The sequence below is a fragment of the Thalassophryne amazonica genome, chromosome 8 (genome assembly GCF_902500255.1).
Source record: "Thalassophryne amazonica chromosome 8, fThaAma1.1, whole genome shotgun sequence".
In the NCBI taxonomy this organism is placed as follows: domain Eukaryota; kingdom Metazoa; phylum Chordata; class Actinopteri; order Batrachoidiformes; family Batrachoididae; genus Thalassophryne; species Thalassophryne amazonica.
In genome coordinates this window covers 111,757,037-111,777,665 of record NC_047110.1, presented here as the reverse complement: position 1 = coordinate 111,777,665, position 20,629 = coordinate 111,757,037, and the positions used below count along the sequence as shown (strand labels likewise).

The 20,629-nt window shown below is 42.2% G+C and overlaps 1 protein-coding gene across 3 annotated transcripts in view; it reads left to right on the top strand.

The window, feature by feature from the left end:
• The window catches only part of ripor1 (RHO family interacting cell polarization regulator 1), a 107,439-nt gene that overhangs the window by 65,045 nt on the left and 21,765 nt on the right, over window positions 1-20,629 (top strand). For all 3 annotated transcript variants that reach the window (XM_034177279.1, XM_034177278.1, XM_034177277.1), the window contains exons 8-15: window positions 34-97; window positions 184-227; window positions 310-435; window positions 11,586-11,734; window positions 11,851-11,983; window positions 17,530-17,655; window positions 18,650-18,798; window positions 19,485-20,109. In XM_034177279.1, the coding sequence (XP_034033170.1) occupies window positions 34-97; window positions 184-227; window positions 310-435; window positions 11,586-11,734; window positions 11,851-11,983; window positions 17,530-17,655; window positions 18,650-18,798; window positions 19,485-20,109 (1,416 nt within the window). The remainder of the gene's footprint in view (window positions 1-33; window positions 98-183; window positions 228-309; window positions 436-11,585; window positions 11,735-11,850; window positions 11,984-17,529; window positions 17,656-18,649; window positions 18,799-19,484; window positions 20,110-20,629) is intronic.

The window sequence follows — 20,629 nt, the reverse complement described above, 5'->3', positions numbered from 1 at the left end:
GTCACTACCTGCTGACTCTGATGTTTGCTGCAGAACATGTGTGTGATGGAGAGCGAGCTGGAGAACCAGCTGGGGGAGTTCCACATCAAGATGAAAGGTCTCACACACACACATTCTCCTGAACTCCTCACACACTTTTAATCTGCAATTTATTCAAACTAAATCATCACTTGTCTGCTACAGGTCTGGCTGGATTTGCTCGTCTGTGTGCAGGTGACCAGTACGAGGTGAGTCCAGGTTTTGCAAGGAAACACAGTTTTCACGGGTGGCAGTGTTACCCGGTGTGACCTTGACACTGTTTGTCTGCAGATCTTTATGAAATATGGCCGTCAGCGGTGGAAACTCAGAGGCAGAATCGAGATCAACGGGAAACAGGTTTGGGACGGTGACGACATGCTGTTCCTTCCTCTCATCAATGACTTTCTCTCCGTTAAGGTTAGTCCCTTCTCTCCTTCTTTTATTTGATTTATTTTAGTTTTTTTTTATTTTAGATGGCCTAAAGCAGATGTGCCAAACTGATTCCAGAAAGGGTGAAGAAGGAGCAGGTTTTCTATGGGAACACCCGCTCCACCAGGCGATTTCACTGATTAACTGATTCCATCTGCTCAAAGTTATGTGACTCAGTGAGATCGCCTGGTGGAGTGGGTGTTCCCATAGAAAACCTGCACCTTCTGGAATCAGTTTGACATCTGTGTCCTAAAGCTTTAGACAGGACAGTTTTATTCATACAGTAGTGTTCAGAATAATAGTTGTGCTATGTGTCTAAAAAGATTAATCCAGGTTTTGAGTATATTTCTTATTGTTACATGGGAAACAAGGTACCAGTAGATTCAGTAGATTCTCACAAATCCAACAAGACCAAGCATTCATGATATGCACACTCTTAAGGCTATGAAATTGGGCTATTAGTAAAAAAAAAAAAAAAAGTAGAAAAGGGGGTGTTCACAATAATAGTAGTGTGGCATTCAGTCAGTGAGTTCGTCAGTTTTGTGGAACAAACAGGTGTGAATCAGGTGTCCCCTATTTAAGGATGAAGCCAGCACCTGTTGAACATGGTTTTCTCTTTGAAAGCCTGAGGAAAATGGGACGTTCAAGACATTGTTCAGAAGAACAGCGTAGTTTGATTAAAAGGTTGCTTGGAGAGGGGAAAACTTATACGCAGGTGCAAAAAAATATAGGCTGTTCATCTACAATGATCTCCAATGCTTTAAAATGGACAAAAAACCAGAGACGTGTGGAAGAAAATGGAAAACAACCATCAAAATGGATAGAAGAATAACCACAATGTCAAAGGCTCACCCATTGATCAGCTCCAGGATGATCAAAGACAGTCTGGAGTTACCTGTAAGTGCTGTGACAGTTAAAAGACGCCTGTGTGAAGCTAATTTATTTGCAAGAATCCCCCACAAAGTCCCTCTGTTAAATAAAAGACATGTGCAGAAGAGGTTACAATTTGCCAAAGAACACATCAACTGGCCTAAAGAGAAATGGAGGAATATTTTGTGGACTGATGAGAGTAAAATTGTTCTTTTTGGGTCCAAGGGCCGCAGACAGTTTGTGAGACGACCCCCAAACTCTGAATTCAAGCCACAGTTCACAGTGAAGACAGTGAAGCATGGTGGTGCAAGCATCATGATATGGGCATGTTTCTCCTACTATGGTGTTGGGCCTATATATCGCATACCAGGTATCATGGATCAGTTTGGATATGTCAAAATACTGAAGAGGTCATGTTGCCTTATGCTGAAGAGGACATGCCCTTGAAATGGGTGTTTCAACAAGACAATGACCCCAAGCACACTAGTAAATGAGCAAAATCTTGGTTCCAAACCAACAAAATTAGTGCCTCGCAGATGTGAAGAAATCATGAAAAACTGTGGTTATACAACTAATACTAGTTTAGTGATTCACAGGATTGCTAAAAAAGCAGTTTGAACATAATAGTTTTGAGTTTGTAGCATCAACAGCAGATGCTACTATTATTGTGAACACCCCCTTTTCTACTTTTTTACTAATAGCCCAATTTCATAGCCTTAAGAGTGTGCATATCATGAATGCTTGGTCTTGTTGGATTTGTGAGAATCTACTGAATCTACTGGTACCTTGTTTCCCATGTAACAATAAGAAATATACTCAAAACCTGGATTAATCTTTTTAGTTACATAGCACTACTATTATTCTGAACACTACTGTATATGTTTCTCTGCTCAGTGGAGAAATGCACTTTACAATGTAGACAAATGACAGAAGAGCAGCAAAAACTACAACAACAAAAATCACACTACAAGAAAAACAGTCCATGTCTTCACCGAAAACACAGAGGAAGACAGACACAGATAAGACACTAATCCACATACACACCAGGTATTTTCCTGACTATAAGTTGCATTAGAAGCCAAATGAATTTAATTGGTGCATTATGTATTCATAAACCAAACACCATGTTAGTGAGCAGAAGCTGATGGGCCAATTAATGTTATTGTACAAGTCACACAGAAGCCGAGAGTGAACTGTTTTTGTCACCACTGAACAGAAGAAAACGTTGCAGCAGAGCTGAATGTGTGCATGTTCACCTCACAAATGTAGTTAAACTTTATCATTGGTTATACATTTTTAAAACATTGTAGTTAGCCTCATTTTAGCAGGGTGGTGTCCAAGCAGTTAGTGTGTTTGTTTGCACAGCAGACAGCTCCTGGTTCAAATTGCGTCAGGAAGGGCAAGTGGCGTACAACTTGTGCCAAACCAGTACACAGATCTGTATCAAATCTGCTGTGGTGACCCCGAGCGAATACAATGCATCAGCAACCGCTAATTATTACCACATATGCCCGGATAAAGTTATAATTCTGAATACTTTGAAGTTGTGTTGCGAACCGGTACTTTAATTAACGTGTGACGACTTTTAAACACTTACTGAAGAACGAAGCAGAGAGTAACTCACCGAGATCTTCTCACATAACGTTGTCTAATTCTCTGTGCGCCTTTAAAACTTTTGTTTTTAAAAACAATTTAAAAATGCATAAATATGCAAAAATGTGCAAACTAAGTCTCATTCCTATAGATGTCAGTCAGAACGGGATTCAGCCTTTCGACTGATCATCCAATCATAGTGCAGAACTCCAGCGTCCAGGCCCGCCCACAGCTCCATTCACCCACAGAGACGCTCAGCTTCTGGGGGCGGGACAAAATTGTGGCTTTAGCCAATGACAGTCGCGTTTCGTGGCAATGAAAAAACCTTTCAAGAGAGTTCCATGGAAGTGAACAGACGCTCGGCTTCTACAGGAAAATGCACTGACCACAGACTGAATGAGAAAAAGATTTATGAGAAGTTAACAAAATGGAGTCAATCAATTTGTGATAAGTAGCTGATTCTGAATGAACTCGCCTTCAAAATGAACATGTTGTAACACATTTGTAGTCAATGAAATGATAACAAACTGTACATATTTGACCATTTCATTTTTTGACATTTTAGGGGAAGCTAAGCTTCACTTGTAGTCTTGCCGTGTTCACACCGGACGCGACTCGAGCGACTGCAGCCACAGGTTGTCATGTAATCCCTATGTAAGGACGCGTTTTGGCGCCAAACCGTGCAGCGCGACGCGATGGATGCGAGTGAAGCGATTTTGAGCGTTTTGCGTGTTTGTGGCGCGATATTGCGTCGCCTCACGTCGCCCTTCTCCCCAAGTTCAAAAATCTGAACTTTTTCGTCTCGTCGCGCCGCGATGACCAATCAGGGACTGAATATGTAGTGACGTGGAGATGTCTGGAGTTTGACTGAAGATGTGAACATGTCCTGTATCTGGTAGCAGCCTGTGAGCAGGACTTATGTCTCTTTTGTCCTTTATTTCACAATCATGACAGTTTTTGGAGCGAGCAGCAGCACCACGGCAGCGTGGAGCGGAGTGTCTTTTTATTTTTATTTTACGTGCACGCGCGAATCGTCCTGGAGATTATTTTACTTATTAACTACACAGCTGTATAATAAAGCAAATGGTGACTGGCTTCTAAACACAATTATGACAGAGTTTTTTTGGGGAAAGAGGGAGGAGCAGCCAGCAGCAAACAGCGGAGTTTCTTTTTCCTTTCTTTTTTTTTTACGTGCGAGTGCGAGCGAATCATCTGTAGCGAATATTTTATTAATTAACTACACAGATGTATAATAAAACAAATGGTGACTGGTTTCTAAACACAATTATGACAGAGTTTTTTGGGGGAAGAGCCAGCATGCATCAAGCAGCGGAGTTTCTTTTTTTTTTTTTTTTTGTTTACATGTGCGCGCGTGAACGGGACAGTTGATCCTCAAACTGGGTCCCGCAGAGTAGGAAGGACCACTGAAAGTGGCCGTCATCTTGACACAGCTCCTGCAGCAAATAATGATACTCTCTGTATTGGGAGCTTTCCACAGCAACTCGCTCCGTGTGATAAAGGTCCGTCATGTTAACTTGACTGACAACCGGAGCCGGCGAGCGGAATGGAAGCTCCTCCTATTTGAGGACGCACCGGGGCGAATTTTCGCAGCGGAAGTCCACCCAGGCAAAGCGACACACCAGGCGAAGGAGGCGCGTCCGTCGCCTGGCGACCCACGCGAATTTGTAGCGTCTGATCGCACCTGGTGTGAATGCGGCATTAGAGAAACCGCCTCTGAGATATATATATATATATATATATATATATATATATATATATATATATATATATATATATATATATATATATATATATATATGGGGCCTCTACTGGTGGTTGGCTCTCACTGCGGTATTGTATCACTTCCTGTTCCAGAGCACAGCGGTGTTTTGCTGTATCTGTTAGCTGTTTAATCTGCGTAGTTAGATTGATCTAGATAACTAGATAACGATTTGTTTCACAGTGTAATCTTCACGTGCCTTAACTAAAGCACTCCCTCTGCTGAATTCACCTCTAAATTATTTACACATTATTCACTTTGTGTGTTTTTGGGAATCCGCTAGCTTAGCGCAGCTACTAGCTCTTAGCCGGTTTAGCATGGCGGCTTCTCCTGTCTCTCCCACACTTCTCTGCTTTGGGTGTGAAATGTTTAGTTATTCCTCGGCCTCCTTTAGCAGTAATGGTACTTGTAATAAGTGTAGCTTATTCGTAGCTTTGGAGGCCAGGCTGGGCGAATTGGAGACTTGGCTCCGCACCTTGGAAAATCCTACAGCTAGCCAGGCCCCTGTAGTCGGTGTGGACCAAGGTAGCTTAGCTGCCCCCCAGCGGATCCCAAGCAGCTGGGAAAGCAGGCTGGCTGGGTGACTGTGAGGAGGAAGCGTAGTCCTAAACACAAGCCCCCTGTACACCACCAACCCGTTCACATTTGTAACCGTTTTTCCCCACTCGGCGACACACCCGCAGAGGAACAAACTCTGGTTATTGGCAACTCTGTTTTGAGAAATGTGAAGTTAGCGACACCAGCAACCATAGTCAGTTGTCTTCCGGGGGCCAGAGCAGGCGACATTGAAGGAAATTTGAAACTGCTGGCTAAGGCTAAGCGTAAATTCAGTAAGATTGTAATTCACGTCGGCAGTAATGACACCCGGTTACGCCAATCGGAGGTCACTAAAATTAACATTGAATCAGTGTGTAACTTTGAAAAAACAATGTCGGACTCTGTAGTTTTCTCTGGGCCCCTCCCCAATCGGACCGGGAGTGACATGTTTAGCCACATGTTCTCCTTGAATTGCTGGCTGTCTGAGTAGTGTCCAAAAAATGAGGTGGGCTTCATAGATAATTGGCAAAGCTTCTGGGGAAAACCTGGTCTTGTTAGGAGAGACGGCATCCATCCCACTTTGGATGGAGCAGCTCTCATTTCTAGAAATCTGGCCAATTTAATTAAACCCTCCAAACCGTGACTATCCAGGGTTGGGACCAGGAAGCAGAGTTGTAGTCTTACACACCTCTCTGCAGCTTCTCTCCCCCTGCCATCCCCCCAATACCCCATCCCCGTAGAGACTGTGCCTGCTCCCAGACCACCAACAACCAGTAAAAATCTATTTAAGCATAAAAATTCAAAAAGAAAAAATAATATAGCACCTTCAACTGCACCACAGACTAAAACAGTTAAATGTGGTCTATTAAACATTAGGTCTCTCTCTTCTAAGTCCCTGTTAGTAAATGATATAATAATTGATCAACATTTTGATTTATTCTGCCTTACAGAAACCTAGTTACAGCAGGATGAATACGAGGTCTATTAGAAAAGAAACCGACCTTTTTATTTTTTCAAAAACTATATGGATTTGAATTACGTGTGATTCAATCACGTGCGCATGCGTGAGTTTTTTCACGCCTGTCGGTTGCGTCATTCGCCTGTGGACAGGCTTTGAGTGAGCACTGGTTCACCCCCCTCTTCAGAATTCCTTTGTCTGACTTCTTCCTGAGAGACTGGTGCTTTGCTTGATCAAAATTTTTCTGAAACTGAGGGTTCAAGCTTGTCTGACGCAATCTCACGTGATTCCAATCCATATAGTTTTTTAAAAAAATAAAAAGGTCGGTTTCTTTTCTAATAGACCTCGTATGTTAGTTTAAATGAGTGAACACCCCCGAGTCACACTAACTGTCAGAATGCTCGTAGCATGGGCCGAGGGGGAGGATTAGCAGCAATCTTCCATTCCAGCTTATTAATTAATCAAAAACCCAGACAGAGCTTTAATTCATTTGAAAGCTTGACTCTTAGTTTGTCCATCCAAATTGGAAGTCCCAAAAACCAGTTTTATTTGTTGTTATCTATCGTCCTCCTGGTCGTTACTGTGAGTTTCTCTGTGAATTTTCAGACCTTTTGTCTGACTTAGTGCTTAGTTCAGATAAGATAATTATAGTGGGCGATTTTAACATCCACATAGATGCTGAGAATGACAGTCTCAACACTGCATTTAATCTATTATTAGACTCAATTGGCTTTGCTCAAAATGTAATGTAATGTCTGAAAAAGAGAGCCTTAAATCAGAAGTGCCTGACTCCATGGTATAACTCACAAACTCATAGCTTAAAGCAGATAACCCGTAAGTTGGAGAGGAAATGGCGTCTCACTAATTTAGAAGATCTTCACTTAGCCTGGAAAAAGAGGTCTGTTGCTCTATAAAAAAAGCCCTCCGTAAGCTAGGACATCTACTACTCATCACTAATTGAAGAAAATAAGAACAACACCCAGGTTTCCTTTTCAGCAGTGTAGCCAGGCTGACAAAGAGTCAGAGCTCTATTGAGCCGAGTATTCCTTTAACTTTAACTAGTAATGACTTCATGACTTTCTTTGTTAATAAAATTTTAACTATTAGAGAAAAAATTACTCATAACCATCCCAAAGACATACCGTTATCTTTGGCTGCTTTCAGTAATGCTGGTGTAACCTATAAGAAAATTTAGGATTTGGGATTATGAGTTTGTCAGATGTTGCGCTAGTTCAGAAGATAAGATACGGCTCTGGGAGGTATAGGAACAGCAAATACTGTTTTAAGCAGACAGGACCAAATATATGACCAATAAATATTTTCCATTAACACTAGCTAGCTTTCTTTCCTTTCATCTGTGTACACAACATTCCTGAAATACAATTCATAATACTCTTTGTATAAAAGTGCATTGAATGAACAGGATATGAAATCCAAAACAAGACATTAAAATAACTAGCCAAACAACATAAGCAGCAAGGCTAATAATACTTAGTTAGCATTTCAGTACAACAGGTAGTCTGATGATAGAGACCACTCATGCATATGCTAATGCTAACACAAACAATCAGACTCACCAATTCCGTTTAGGGAAACGCTCCCACAGTGCCAGCGGATATTAACTTCTAAACATACGGATTTAAAACAGGGTTTTTAGTACGAATGCAGTAAACATGCAAAAACAGAATTTTAACTGAAGACAAACCTTGATGCAGCCGTCCTGAAGCCTCCTTTCCCACACATCTGTCGGAGAGGGGGAACAGGCATCTATATCAGGCGCTACGAGCAACGCGATTGGCTGAGCGTCATGAGGCGGAAGGGCACATGCACGTGGGATCACGTGACTAAAGTGTTGCATTCACTGACGCATTACTATTACTACGCATTATTATTTTTTTAACGCACAGTTTATGTGGGTTACATCCTCCCCGCCTAAAATCGTGCAAGTCCCGGTGCATGATAAGCTTGAATGCGAAATAACAGATTTTAGTAACGACTGACTGAAAGTGCGTCGGACAAACTATGTAGCATCGTTTGGACAATGGAGATTAATGGGTTACCGCGGTTGGATACTGAAGTCTTTCAGGTGGGTTCCTATTTCTCTGTGAGTGTCTGAGATTAACTGCAGTAACGTCATTGTCAGGTTGTTCAACAGGATCTAAGGTAAGTGTTTCTTCGGGTAAGTAATTTTGGTTTTCAGGTTGGTCATCAGCAACAGTTTCTAACAAGGTTTCAACATCAGTCTGAGGGGGTTCACTGCTGGACTTAATGACTGATGGTAAAATATTGGCTAGAGATGGTGCTTCAGTTTGTTTTTCAGCTGAAGGATCAGGCAATATTTGGTTAGACTCTTTCTCTCCGATTGTTCTGTCTGAGTTATTTTCATTAGTCCACTTCCTCCAACCATCAACATGTCTATTAGACCCCATTCCTACCAGGCTGCTCAAGGAAGCCTACCATTAATTAATGCTTCGATCTTAAATATGATCAATCTATCTTTATTAGTTGGCTATGTACCACAGGCTTTTAAGATGGCAGTAATTAAACCATGACTTAAAAAGCCATCACTTGACGCAGCTATCTTAGCTAATTATAGGCCAATCTCCAGCCTTCCTTTTCTCTCAAAAATTCTTGAAAGGGTAGTTGTAAAACAGCTAACTGATCATCTGCAGAGGAATGGTCTATTTGAAGCGTTTCAGTCAGGTTTCAGAATTCATTATAGTACAGAAACAGCATTAGTGAAGGTTACAAATGATCTTCTTATGGCCTCAGACAGTGGACTCATCTCTGTGCTTGTCCTGTTAGACCTCAGTGCTGCTTTTGATACTGTTGACCATAAAATTTTATTACAGAGATTAGAGCATGCCATAGGTATTAAAGGCACTGCGCTGTGGTGGTTTGAATCATATTTATGTAATAGATTACAGTTTGTTCATGTAAATGGGGAGTCTTCTTCACAGACTAAGGTTAATTATGCAGTTCCACAAGGTTCTGTGCTAGGACCAATTTTATTCACTTTATACATGCTTCCCTTAGGCAGTATTATTAGAAAGCATTGCTTAAATTTTCATTGTTACGCAGATGATACCCAGCTTTATCTATCCATGAAGCCAGAGGGGACACACCAATTAAACTGCAGGAATGTCTTACAGACATAAAGACATGGATGACCTCTAATTTCCTGCTTTTAAATTCAGATAAAACTGAAGTTATTGTACTTGGCCCCACAAATCTTAGAAACATGGTGTCTAACCAGATCTTTACTCTGGATGGCATTACCCTGACCTCTAGTAATACTGTGAGAAATCTTGGAGTCATTTTTGATCAGGATATGTCCTTCAATGCGCATATAAAGCAAATATGTAGGACTGTTTTTTTACATTTGCGCAATGTCTCTAAAATTAGAAAGGTCTTGTCTCAGAGTGATGCTGAAAAACTAATTCATGCATTTATTTCCTCTAGGCTGGACTATTGTAATTCATTATTATCAGGTTGTCCTACAAGTTCCCTGAAAAGCCTTCAGTTAATTCAAAATGCTGCAGCGAGAGTACTGACGCGGACTAGAAGGAGAGAGCATATTTCACCCATATTGCCCTCTCTTCATTGGCTTCCTGTTAATTCTAGAATAGAATTTAAAATTCTTCTTCTTACTTATAAGGTTTTGAATAATCAGGTCCCATCTTATCTTAGGGACCTCTTAGTACCATATTACCCCATTAGAGCGCTTCGCTCTCAGACTGCAGGCTTACTTGTAGTTCCTAGGGTTTGTAAGAGTAGAATGGGAGGCAGAGCCTTCAGCTTTCAGGCTCCTCTCCTGTGGAACCAGCTCCCAATTCAGATCAGGGAGACAAACACCCTCTCTACTTTTAAGATTAAGCTTAAAACTTTCCTTTTTGTTAAAGCTTATAGTTAGGGCTGGATCAGGTGACCCTGAACCATCCCTTAGTTATGCTGCTATAGACTTAGACTGCTGGGGGGTTCCCATGATGCACTGAGTGTTTCTTTCTCTTTTTGCTCTGTATGCACCACTCTGCATTTAATCATTAGTGATTGATCTCTGCTCCCCTCCACAGCATGTCTTTTTCCTGATTCTCTCCCCTCAGCCCCAAACCAGTCCCAGCAGAAGACTGCCCCTCCCTGAGCCTGGTTCTGCTGGAGGTTTCTTCCTGTTAAAAGGGAGTTTTTCCTTCCCACTGTCGCCAAGTGCTTGCTCACAGGGGGTCGTTTTGACCGTTGGGGTTTTTCTGTGATTATTGTATGGCATTTGCCTTGCAGTATAAAGTGCCTTGGGGCAACTGTTTGTTGTGATTTGGCGCTATATAAATAAAATTGATTTGATTTATATATATATATAGAGAGAGAGAGAGAGAGAGAGAGAGAGAGAGAGAGAGAGAGAGAGAGAGAGAGAGAGAGAGATATGTGTGTGTACTAAGAAACCATCAGGAAGCCACTCATATCTGTTCTTCTTTCACGGACCGTCCTCGGCGATGGAATTAAACATCACGTCCTAACATTACGGTGGCCCTGAGTGGACACATTTGTCAGTTTTCTCATCATTGTGATCCGTTGTCATTGCTCCACCCAACAAAGCTGCAGCGAGTAAAATCATCATGTTCACAGACTGTACATCCAATTAACTTGAAATGTTTAGGCCAGGTTAAAGTTATCATCTTTTAATTTTTACTAGAAGCTCTTTTTAAAAAACTTACATTTTGAATGTAACCCCTTCAGGTGTACGTCCTCTGTTGTTTAACACCAAGAACATTAATGATTTTAGGTTCACAAGGACAAAGGTCACTGGAAGTGTCTCTTCACTTTAAAATTTCTTTGTAAGCGACCAGAATTTACTGTGATCTGAAGGATAGTCTGTCGTTTTGTTCTTGTGTTCATCAACATGGGAAATAATGTGATTAAAATGTAATATGAGGTGCATGTAAACAGTGAGTAATCTGTGAAAAATCCAGTTACTCACCTGGTGGTCTGAAATCCTAATTCCCTTCAAAGTAGTCTCCTTGGAACTGCACACACTTCTCCCAGTGGTTTTGCCATTGATAGAAAGCATTTCTCTTTTGGAATGGTCCAGCTGGGCCACCGTGTTCTGCATGATGTCTTCTTGTGACTCCAACGGAGTCCCTTTTAGTGTTGTTTTGATCTTTGGGAACAGCCAGAAATCAGAGGGAGCCATGTCAGGAGAGTGGCCTGGCGAATCACAGGTAGGCTGTGTTTGTTGAAGAAACTCTAAATCAGCTGACTCATGTTTCGTCACCAGTGATTTCGAGGTCAGTGTTTGTGCATTCTGTCATGTCCTGCAAGACTTCCAGACACAGTTGCTTCTGCTTCACTGTTTCGCGTGCGGTTTGAGTGTGTGACGTCACTGGTAGTTGTTCTCTGGTCTCCTAGGTGACTGAGCTGAAGAGTTTAGCCAATCACGTAGTCATAGGAAGTGTTTCGTGTGAGACGAAGGACCTGTTTGCTGCTTTACCGCAGACCGTCGCCGTGGATATTAACGACCTCGGCACCATTAAGCTCAGCCTGGAGGTCACCTGGAAGTGAGTTCTGACGTTTATTAATCAAAATGACGTAACATTTGAGTAAAATGCAAAATAATTTCATCTTTTTTGTTTTTCATTTTTGTTTTCCTCTTCCATTGTTTTTCTCTTGTCAGTCCATTTGATAAAGACGACTCCGGGTCGGTGGCGAGCTCTGTGAACAAAGCTCCATCTGTCAATAAAAGATTCTCCACCATCCTGAACCAGACGCCACCAGACACGCCGTCCCTACGGGAGCAAGCTTTCTATGTGAGTGTTTCGCTTTTCTTACACCATGTACGGTGCATCCAGAAAGTTTTCACAGCGCTTCACTTTTTCCATATTTTGTTGTTACAGCCTTATTACAAAATGGATGAAATTCATTTTTTTCCTCAAAATTCTACACACAACACCCCATAATGACAATGTCAAAAACTTTTTTGAGATTTTTGCAAATTAATTAAAAATAAATAATCTAAGAAATCACACATACATAAGTATTCACAGTCTTTGTCATGAAGCTCTAAATTGAGCTCAGGTGCCTCCTGTTTCCACTGATCATCTTTGAGATGTTTCTACAGCTTAACTGGAGTCCAGCTGAGGTAAATTCAGTTGATTGGACATGATTTGGAAAGACACACACCTGGCTATATATAAGGTCCCACAGTTGACAGTCAGAGCACAAACCAAGCATGTTGTCAAAGGAATTGTCTGTACACCTCCAAAACAGGATTGTCTGGAGGCACAAATCTGGGCAAGGATACAGAAACATTTCTGCTACTTTAAAGGTCACAATAAGTACAGTGGCCTCCATCATCTGTAAATGGAAGAAGTTCAGATCCTCCAGGACTCTTCCTAGAGCTGGCCGCCCGTCTAAACTGATGCGGCTCGGGGAGAGAAGGACCTTAGGTTCAGGGAGGTGACCACGAACCCGATGGTCACTCTGTCAGCTCCAGCATCCTCTGTGGAGAGAGGAGAACCTTCCAGAAGGACAACCATCCTGCAGCAATCCACCAATCCAGGCCTGTATGGTGAGTGGCCAAACGGAAGCCACACTTTAGTAAAAGGCCACATGGCAGCCCACCTGGAGTTTGCGGAAAGGCACCTGAAGGACTCTCAGACCAGGAGAAACAAAATTCTCTGGTCTGATGAGACAAAGATTGAACTCTTTGGTGTCATGTTTGGAGAAAACCAGGCACCATCCCCACAGTGAAGCATGGTGGTGGCAGCATCATGCTGTGGGGATGTTTTTCAACAGCAGGAACTGGGAGACTAGTCAGGATTGAGGGAAAGATGAATGCAGCAATGTACAGAGACATCCTGGATGAAAACCTGCTCCAGAGCGCTGTTGACCTCAGACTGGGGCGATGGTTCATCTTTCAGCAGGACAATGACCCTAAACACACAGCCAAGATATCAAAGGAGTAGCTTCAGGACAATTCTATGAATGTCCTTGAGTGGTCTAGCCAGAGCCCAGACCTGAATCTGACTGAACATCTCTGGAGAGATCTGAAAATGTCTGTGCACCGACACGCCCCATCCAACCTGATGGAGCTTGAGAGGTGCTGCAAAGAGGAATGGATCAAACTGTCCAACGATAGGTGCACCAAGCTTGTGGCATATTCAAGAAGACTTGAGGCTGGAATTGCTGCCAAAGGTGCGTCAACAAAGTATTGAGCAAAGGCGGTGAATACTTACAGTATGTACATGTGGTGTCTTAATTTTTTTTTTTTAATAAATTGCAAAAAAAAAAAACTTTTCATGTTGTCATTATGGGGTGTTGTGAGCAGAATCTTGAGGGGAAAATGAATTAATTCCAATTTGACATAAAATGTTGATTTTCACTATTATTTTAAAAGTCAACATCAAACTATCTGTAAACAAATTGAAACAGAAGCAGGTCATCTGATCTTTGGTTTTTTGAAACAAGCTCAGTACATGATTCAGGATTCAACACACTCATAACATTTTTCATACATTTAGAATAAAAACTTAATGTCATAATTCCTGATTTATACTTTCTGGTGCATAAAATGTGAAAATTAAACTTCGTTGACCTCTTTACAATTGCCTTTTCACCGGCATTTTTCTGTCTGTCTGTCTGAATTTATTTAAATAAAATTTGATGAACAGATCACCAATGTTCTGGGAAATAAGTGATTCCATTTTGGAGATTATCCAGAATATATTCTGGAACCCGAGTTTCAGAATTTAATTTAATTAGCTTATAATGCGCCAAATCACAGCAAAAGCCATCTCAGGGCGCCTTACATAAAACAAGTCAACATAAAATTGAATAAATAATTAAAAATCCATCCATCCATTTTCTTCCGCTTTATCCGGAGTCGGGTTGTGGGGCAGCAGCTCAAGCAAAGCCGCCCAGACCTCCCGATCCACACACACCTCCCCCAGCTCCTCCGGGGGAACCCCAAGGCGTTCCCAAACCAGCTGAGAGACGTAGTCCCTCCAGCGTGTCCTGGGTCTTCCCCGGGGCCTCCTCCCAATGGGACGTGCCCGGAACACCTCTCCAGCGAGGCGTCCAGGGGGCATCCAGAAAAGATGCCAGAGCCACCTCAACTGACTCCTTTCGACATGGAGGAGCAGCGGCTCAACTCCGAGCTCCTCCCGAGTGACCGAGCTCCTCACCCTATCTCGAAGGGAGCGCCCAGCCACCCTGCGGAGGAAACTCATCTCGGCCGCTTGTATACTCGCGATCTCGTTCTTTCGGTCATGAGCCAAATCTCATGACCATAGGTGAGGATCGGATCGTAAATCGAGAGCTTTGCCCCCCTACTCAGCTCTCTCTTCACTACGACGGTCCGATACAGCGACCGCATCACTGCAGATGCTGCACCGATCCGTCTATCGATCTCACGCCCTGATGATTTCCATGATTTTCCATTATAAATCACTGGTTGTCTGGATCACAAATTTCAGTTAAATATATCATATAGCAGACAAACACACTGATATTTGAGAACTGAAATGAAGTTTCTAGTATTTACAGAAAGTGTGCAATGATTATTTAAACAAAATTAGGCAGGTGCATAAATTTGGGCACCCTTGTCATTTTATTGATGTGAATACATTTAGCACTAATTATTGGAACAAAAGATTGGTTTGGTAAGCTCACTGACCCTTGACCTTCTTACACAAGTGAATCCAATCATGAGAAAGAGTATTTAAGGTGGTCATTTGGAAATGTTTCCCCTCTTTGCATCACTTCTAATGAGTGGCAACATGGGAGCCTCTAAACAACTCTCAAATGACCTGAAAACAAAGATTGTTCAACATCATGGTTTAGGGGAAGGATACAAAAAGCTATCTCAGAGATTTCAGCTGTCAGTTTCCACTGTGAGGAACATAGTGAGGAAATGGAAGACCACAGGCACAGTACTAGTTAAGGAAAAGGAGGATCTACTAAATATTGATGTATTTTTTTCTGTTGGGGTGCCCAAATTTATGCACCTGCCTCATTTGGTTTAAATAATTATTGCTCACTTTCTGTAAATCCTATAAACTTCATTTCACTTCTCAAATATCAGTGTGTTTGTCTGCTATATGATATATTTAACTGAAATTTCTGATCCAAACAACCAATCCAACCAACCTCACCAGCTTGTTTTATGGATTTTTAATTTTTTATCTGACTGTGAGCAGAGGGTCTTTGTAAATGGCTGCCTCTCGGACTCTTTCGTGTTGTCCACAGGCTCACCACAAGGGTGCGTTCTTTCGCCCCTCCTTTTTATTATGTATACAGACAGCTGTAGGAGTTCTCAAGACAACAGTGATTTGGTTAAATTTTCTGATGATACTGTACTGTTGTCTCTTCTCCACGGTTCAGAATCAGACCACGGAGCTGTTTTATCAGATTTTATTTGTTGGTATGATAACAAATTTTTGGATTTAAATGTGTCCAAAACTAAAGAAATGATCATTGACTTCAGATGTAGCAGGGATGTGGCCAAGGAGAGTATCATACACAATGAAAAAGTGGAACTTGTCACATCATATAAGTATTTGGGGACTATTTTTGATGACATGCTGAAGTTTGATGTGAACACAGATGCCATTGTGAAGCGAGGACAGCAGAGAATTTATCTTCTCCGTAAACTGAACTCTTTTCTGTCAGACCTGCGATCCTTTGTCGTTTTTATCAGTCTTTTATTGAGTTTTTTGTGTTTTTCATTTATCTGCTGGTTTCACAGCCTCTCAGTGAAAGACAGAAACAGCCTGAACAGCATTGTTCAAATTTGTTCAAAGATTATCGGAGTGAAACAAAGAGATTTACACTCTTTTTGTAATCAACAGATCCTCCGGAAGCCTGAAATAATTTTGTCCATGTCAGGTCATGTTCTTTTAGGAGAGTTTTCTCTGCTTCCTTCTTCCCCGGTGTGTAGAACCAACCAGTTTTTAAAGTTGTTTATACCTTCGGCGATTCGACTTTTAAATGCTCTGTAGGTCTGCCATGTTTTTATTTATTTATTTATTCTTGCTATTCATTTTAACTTCTTAAGTTTGTTTTATTTGTTTTGTTTTTTTTATTAGTTTTATTGTTGTTATATATTGTTATTGTATTTTATTTTTTCTTAAACGGACTGCTCAAATGAAATTGCCCCTTGTGGGATTAATAAAGTTGTTGATTGATTGATTGATTGAATGATTTATAAAGGAAAATCATGGAAATGATCAGGGGGGCCAAAACTTCTACATATAACTGTATAACGATGCATCCATGATATGAGGAAGTGATCTGCAGCATGTGGACTCTGCCTGGACTATGATCTATTTAAGTGTCATATAAAACAAATAATAAGTGTTCTCCAATTGTGGAGTGGAACACTGTGTCCCAGTGGTCTTGATTTGGATGCACTGCTGTCAGAATCACATTTTCTTTAATGTTGTCACCCCTAACTGCTCCGTTGTCCTTTCTTCCACGTGGCTGCCGCTGTCATGTGCAGTCTTTACCACGGACTTTGACCAAGTGGCACTTCTGGCCACTGTTGGATAGCTTCGGACAAACACTTAGGCAGAGATGTTCCTGTCGCAACCACCTGCCTGCAAGACCCGCTGCAGTAAGTCCTCGTGGAGTAGAACCACCAGAGCTCAGAGTAGAGCAGTAGAAACCTAGAGTCAGAGTGTCTCCACCTGTTAGTCGCCCTCTAGCTGCCCAACAGTTCCACTTTGAGACAGGAAATCTGCTGCTGGGTGTTTGTCTCCACAACATGACACAGATTTGGCTGCCAGTGTGAAGTTTTGCGTGGACTTGTCCCACGTCACTGAGACGGACTCTGCACTGAGTGTCATCGCCCACATCAGGTCTGCACACGTTTCTAGTTCCATGTTTTCACTGTGGGCGGTGACATGCAGCGGCAGAACGTGCAGCATGAAAGAAACCTGAAATGTAAACCGTTTTCAGCCCGTTGGTGTATCTTCACATCTTACCTGTAGATAATCTACAAAAACAGGAAGCTTTTACGCGGGTTTCCTGTGCGCTGGCATTCATGTTTCTGGATGTAAACATGGAGCTTCTGCTTTGCTGTTATTCGTCACAGTTCAAGCACATTACCAGCAGAGCAGGGGCCTCAGTGGGATACCAGTTGGACTATTAATGTGTAGACCTGGGTTCGATTCCTGTTTGCGCTGTCTTTGTCCATGAACAAGACATTTCATCTGCAGTGGCTCAGTCCTCCCACCTATAAATGGGTACAATCCCTGTCTGTAGAAGTAACCTGTGATGGACCGATGTCCAGTCCATGGAAACTCTCAGTGGCTTCATAGTTTATTCTTTTAAACTATTCCTGTTTTTCTTCCAGAACATGCTGCATCACCATGAAGAGCTGGAGAATGGAACGGCGTGGTCAAATTCATCAGAGTCGTCCGATGATTCGTCAAGTCCTCGGTTGTCTGCATTTGGGCAGCACAACTCCACGCATCAAAAAGTAAAAAAAAAAAAAAAAAAAAAAGCTCTTCCACTTTTCCCCAAATTCTTCAAACTACATGACCTGAAATTAATATCACAGTATTTTTTCACTTATTGAACGGTCATGGTGTTATATCACAGTATTACTTGTTTTCCTCAGCATGACTCCTTGTTTGAGCAGGAATTTTAAACTCGGGACTATTTTCATTTTCAAATCTACTCCTTCATAGTTAAAATCTGGGTGGAAAAATGTTTCAGTTTTCACAAATCCATGGCTGTTTAATTTACACTCAAAACGTCCGCTTGTTGGGCAGCACAGTGGATTAGTGGTTAGCACTGTTGCCTCACAGCGAGAAGGTCATGGGTTCAATTCCCATGGCCTTTCTGTGTGGAGTTTGCATGTTCTCCCCATGTGTGCATGGGTTTCCTCCGGGTGCTCCGGTTTCCTCCCACATCCAAAGACATACGGATTACATGGATTGGAATCTTTAAATTGTCCGTAGGTGTGTGTGGGTGTGTCTGTGTTTGTTTGTCTGTTTGTGGCCCTGCGACAGACTGGCATCCTGTCCTGGGTGTACTCCGCCTCACGCTCTATGACTGTTGGGATAGGCTCCAGCCCCCCGCGACCCTCAATTGCACTAGGCGGTAGAAGATGAATGAAGTCCGCTTGTTCACACAACAGAGTCACAGCTGAACACTATTTCCATGACTCCTAAGTTATGTCTTCATGTGAAAATGACTTTATAGTTATAAAGAAAAAAAATCTGTCTTAAGGGTGAAGAATGATTTCTCACCTGGAATATTTTTGTCAGGATGACAGTGCTAATTGCTAAGTGTTGCTCATAACTTTTTACTGACAGTTTGAAGGATACATTGTGCTGAGTAACTGCGTTTGGAGGCGCCCCAGGGTTCAGCTTCAGTTCTGATGGATCATGACAGCGACAGATAGCCTGACATTTCTTGGTTGTGTTATTTGGATTCACCTGTGATGCCGTGTCCATATTTCTGTCAAGGTGATGATAGTTACACCTGGAGCACAAAGCTCCTCCCACCAGCCGGACGTCTCATTTCTTCCTGGAGACGCCTCGACGCCAAACTCTTCTTACAAAACGAAAACCATCAGTGAGGCTCCAAACATGTCACACCCCAAAGCAGAGGGCAGGTAATATTTGATCCGTGTGTTTAGAAATATTGATTATACATCACTCCATCCCCCCCCCCTTTACTTACATTTTTTTTTTTTTTTTTTTTTTGCTGTTGAATGCAGAATAGTTTTAAAAATGCATTTTCAGAACAACTGCATAAACTGCTGCTTTTCAATAATAAACCATTTGTAGTTGGTCTCATTAACCACCAGAGGGCGCCACTAATGATGTGAATGAGGCACAAAATCCTCCCAGTGGAACCAAAGATCACAGACTTGTTGACTACAATTTAACAGAACTGTCATAAATAACCCACCTGATCACCAGGAAGCTCTCAGTTTTGTATTGAAACCCTTTTTTGTATCGGTTGACAGAGCAGAAACTTAATCATTAATTTTCCGAGAGGTTTTTGGTGACCCTTTGTACCCAGTAGACAGTGATGAAATGAAAAGCCACAAACGTATTTGAGGGGTGAGACTCCAGTAAGAAGCCGCCTGATCTGCTGAAGATGTTTGTTTTTATTGGTTGTAATACTCGGATGGTTTTACACACTTTTCTGGAACGTTCTGATTTGGCAGATCTTTGTAAGAACTGCATTGCTGTGATTTCTGGTTGTTTTCTTGTGTCTCCTGGACAACCTGCGTTGGAATAAAATATACGGTCTTATGTATATTTCTGTTGCTGACGTATGATTGTCTTGCAGGGACGAGGAGAAAGTGATGGTGACCACAGTAGGACAACCTGGCAGTGAGGACTCTGGGAAACAGTCACCCCTGGTAACGGTGGATTCAGCGGTCACAAACAGTCACAGCTCGCACGGTTATTCTCGATCTCTCAGCCACATTAGTGAAAGCAGCACAGACGGACTAGTTTTGACAGACCGGTCTGAATCGGGAGAGGTGGTGTCTCTGGTCTCCGGGATCTCAGTCAGTAGCATTGAAATCATCTTGACCAACAGAACTTCAGAACCTCCCAGCTCCGTTGGCGTAGGGGCGTCACCAAAGAGGCTCTCTGTGGTTAAGGAAATCCCGAAAACTGACGGCACCGATCCAAAACCAGCAGAGGAGGAGCAGAGGACGGAAGACACCCAACGTCCATCACAAACTAACGCCCTTCTGTCAGAAGGTGCGGATGTGACATATGTGGCCCGGCGGGTGGCTGTGGTGCAAGAAACCCCGCGGGCAGACACAGAAGAGGACGGTCAGGTGGACAGCGGGCTGGAGGACGCTCTGGGAGCCATTGTCTCTGCGCTGGACGACTACAGGGGCCAGTTCCCCGAGTTACAGCTGCTGGAGCAAGAACTGATGCTGCTGCAGGTCACACTGAAGGTCAGTGGCGGTTTTACACTGAATTACTCCCCGGGCAAGACCCCCTCTGAGCGACCCCCACCACCACCACAAAATTTTGCACAGACAGCCATTTTAAAAAAAAAATTATTAATATTTTACAAGTGCCCCTTCAATTGAAATTGATATCAAAAGACAGCAGGCTACAAAACATCCATGAGTTGTAAATTTTAATAAACACGCCCTCACATGTTAAATATCTGTCATTAGATGCTTTATTTAAATCTCTTTCAGGGAGGAACAGCTGGCTCTTTTATTAAGGTGCATATTCGTCTCAACATTTAGCTAAATATTTAGCTTGATGTTTAGCAGATTAGTTAATGCTAAGTATTTACACATTTAGCGTAATATTTACAAAGTTTTAGGTTTGACATAAACGTGGTATTCTACAACCCCTGGCAATAATTATGGAATCACCGGCCTCAGAAGATGTTCATTCAGTTGTTTAATTTTGTAGAAAAAAAGCAGATCACAGACATGACACAAAACTAAAGTCATTTCA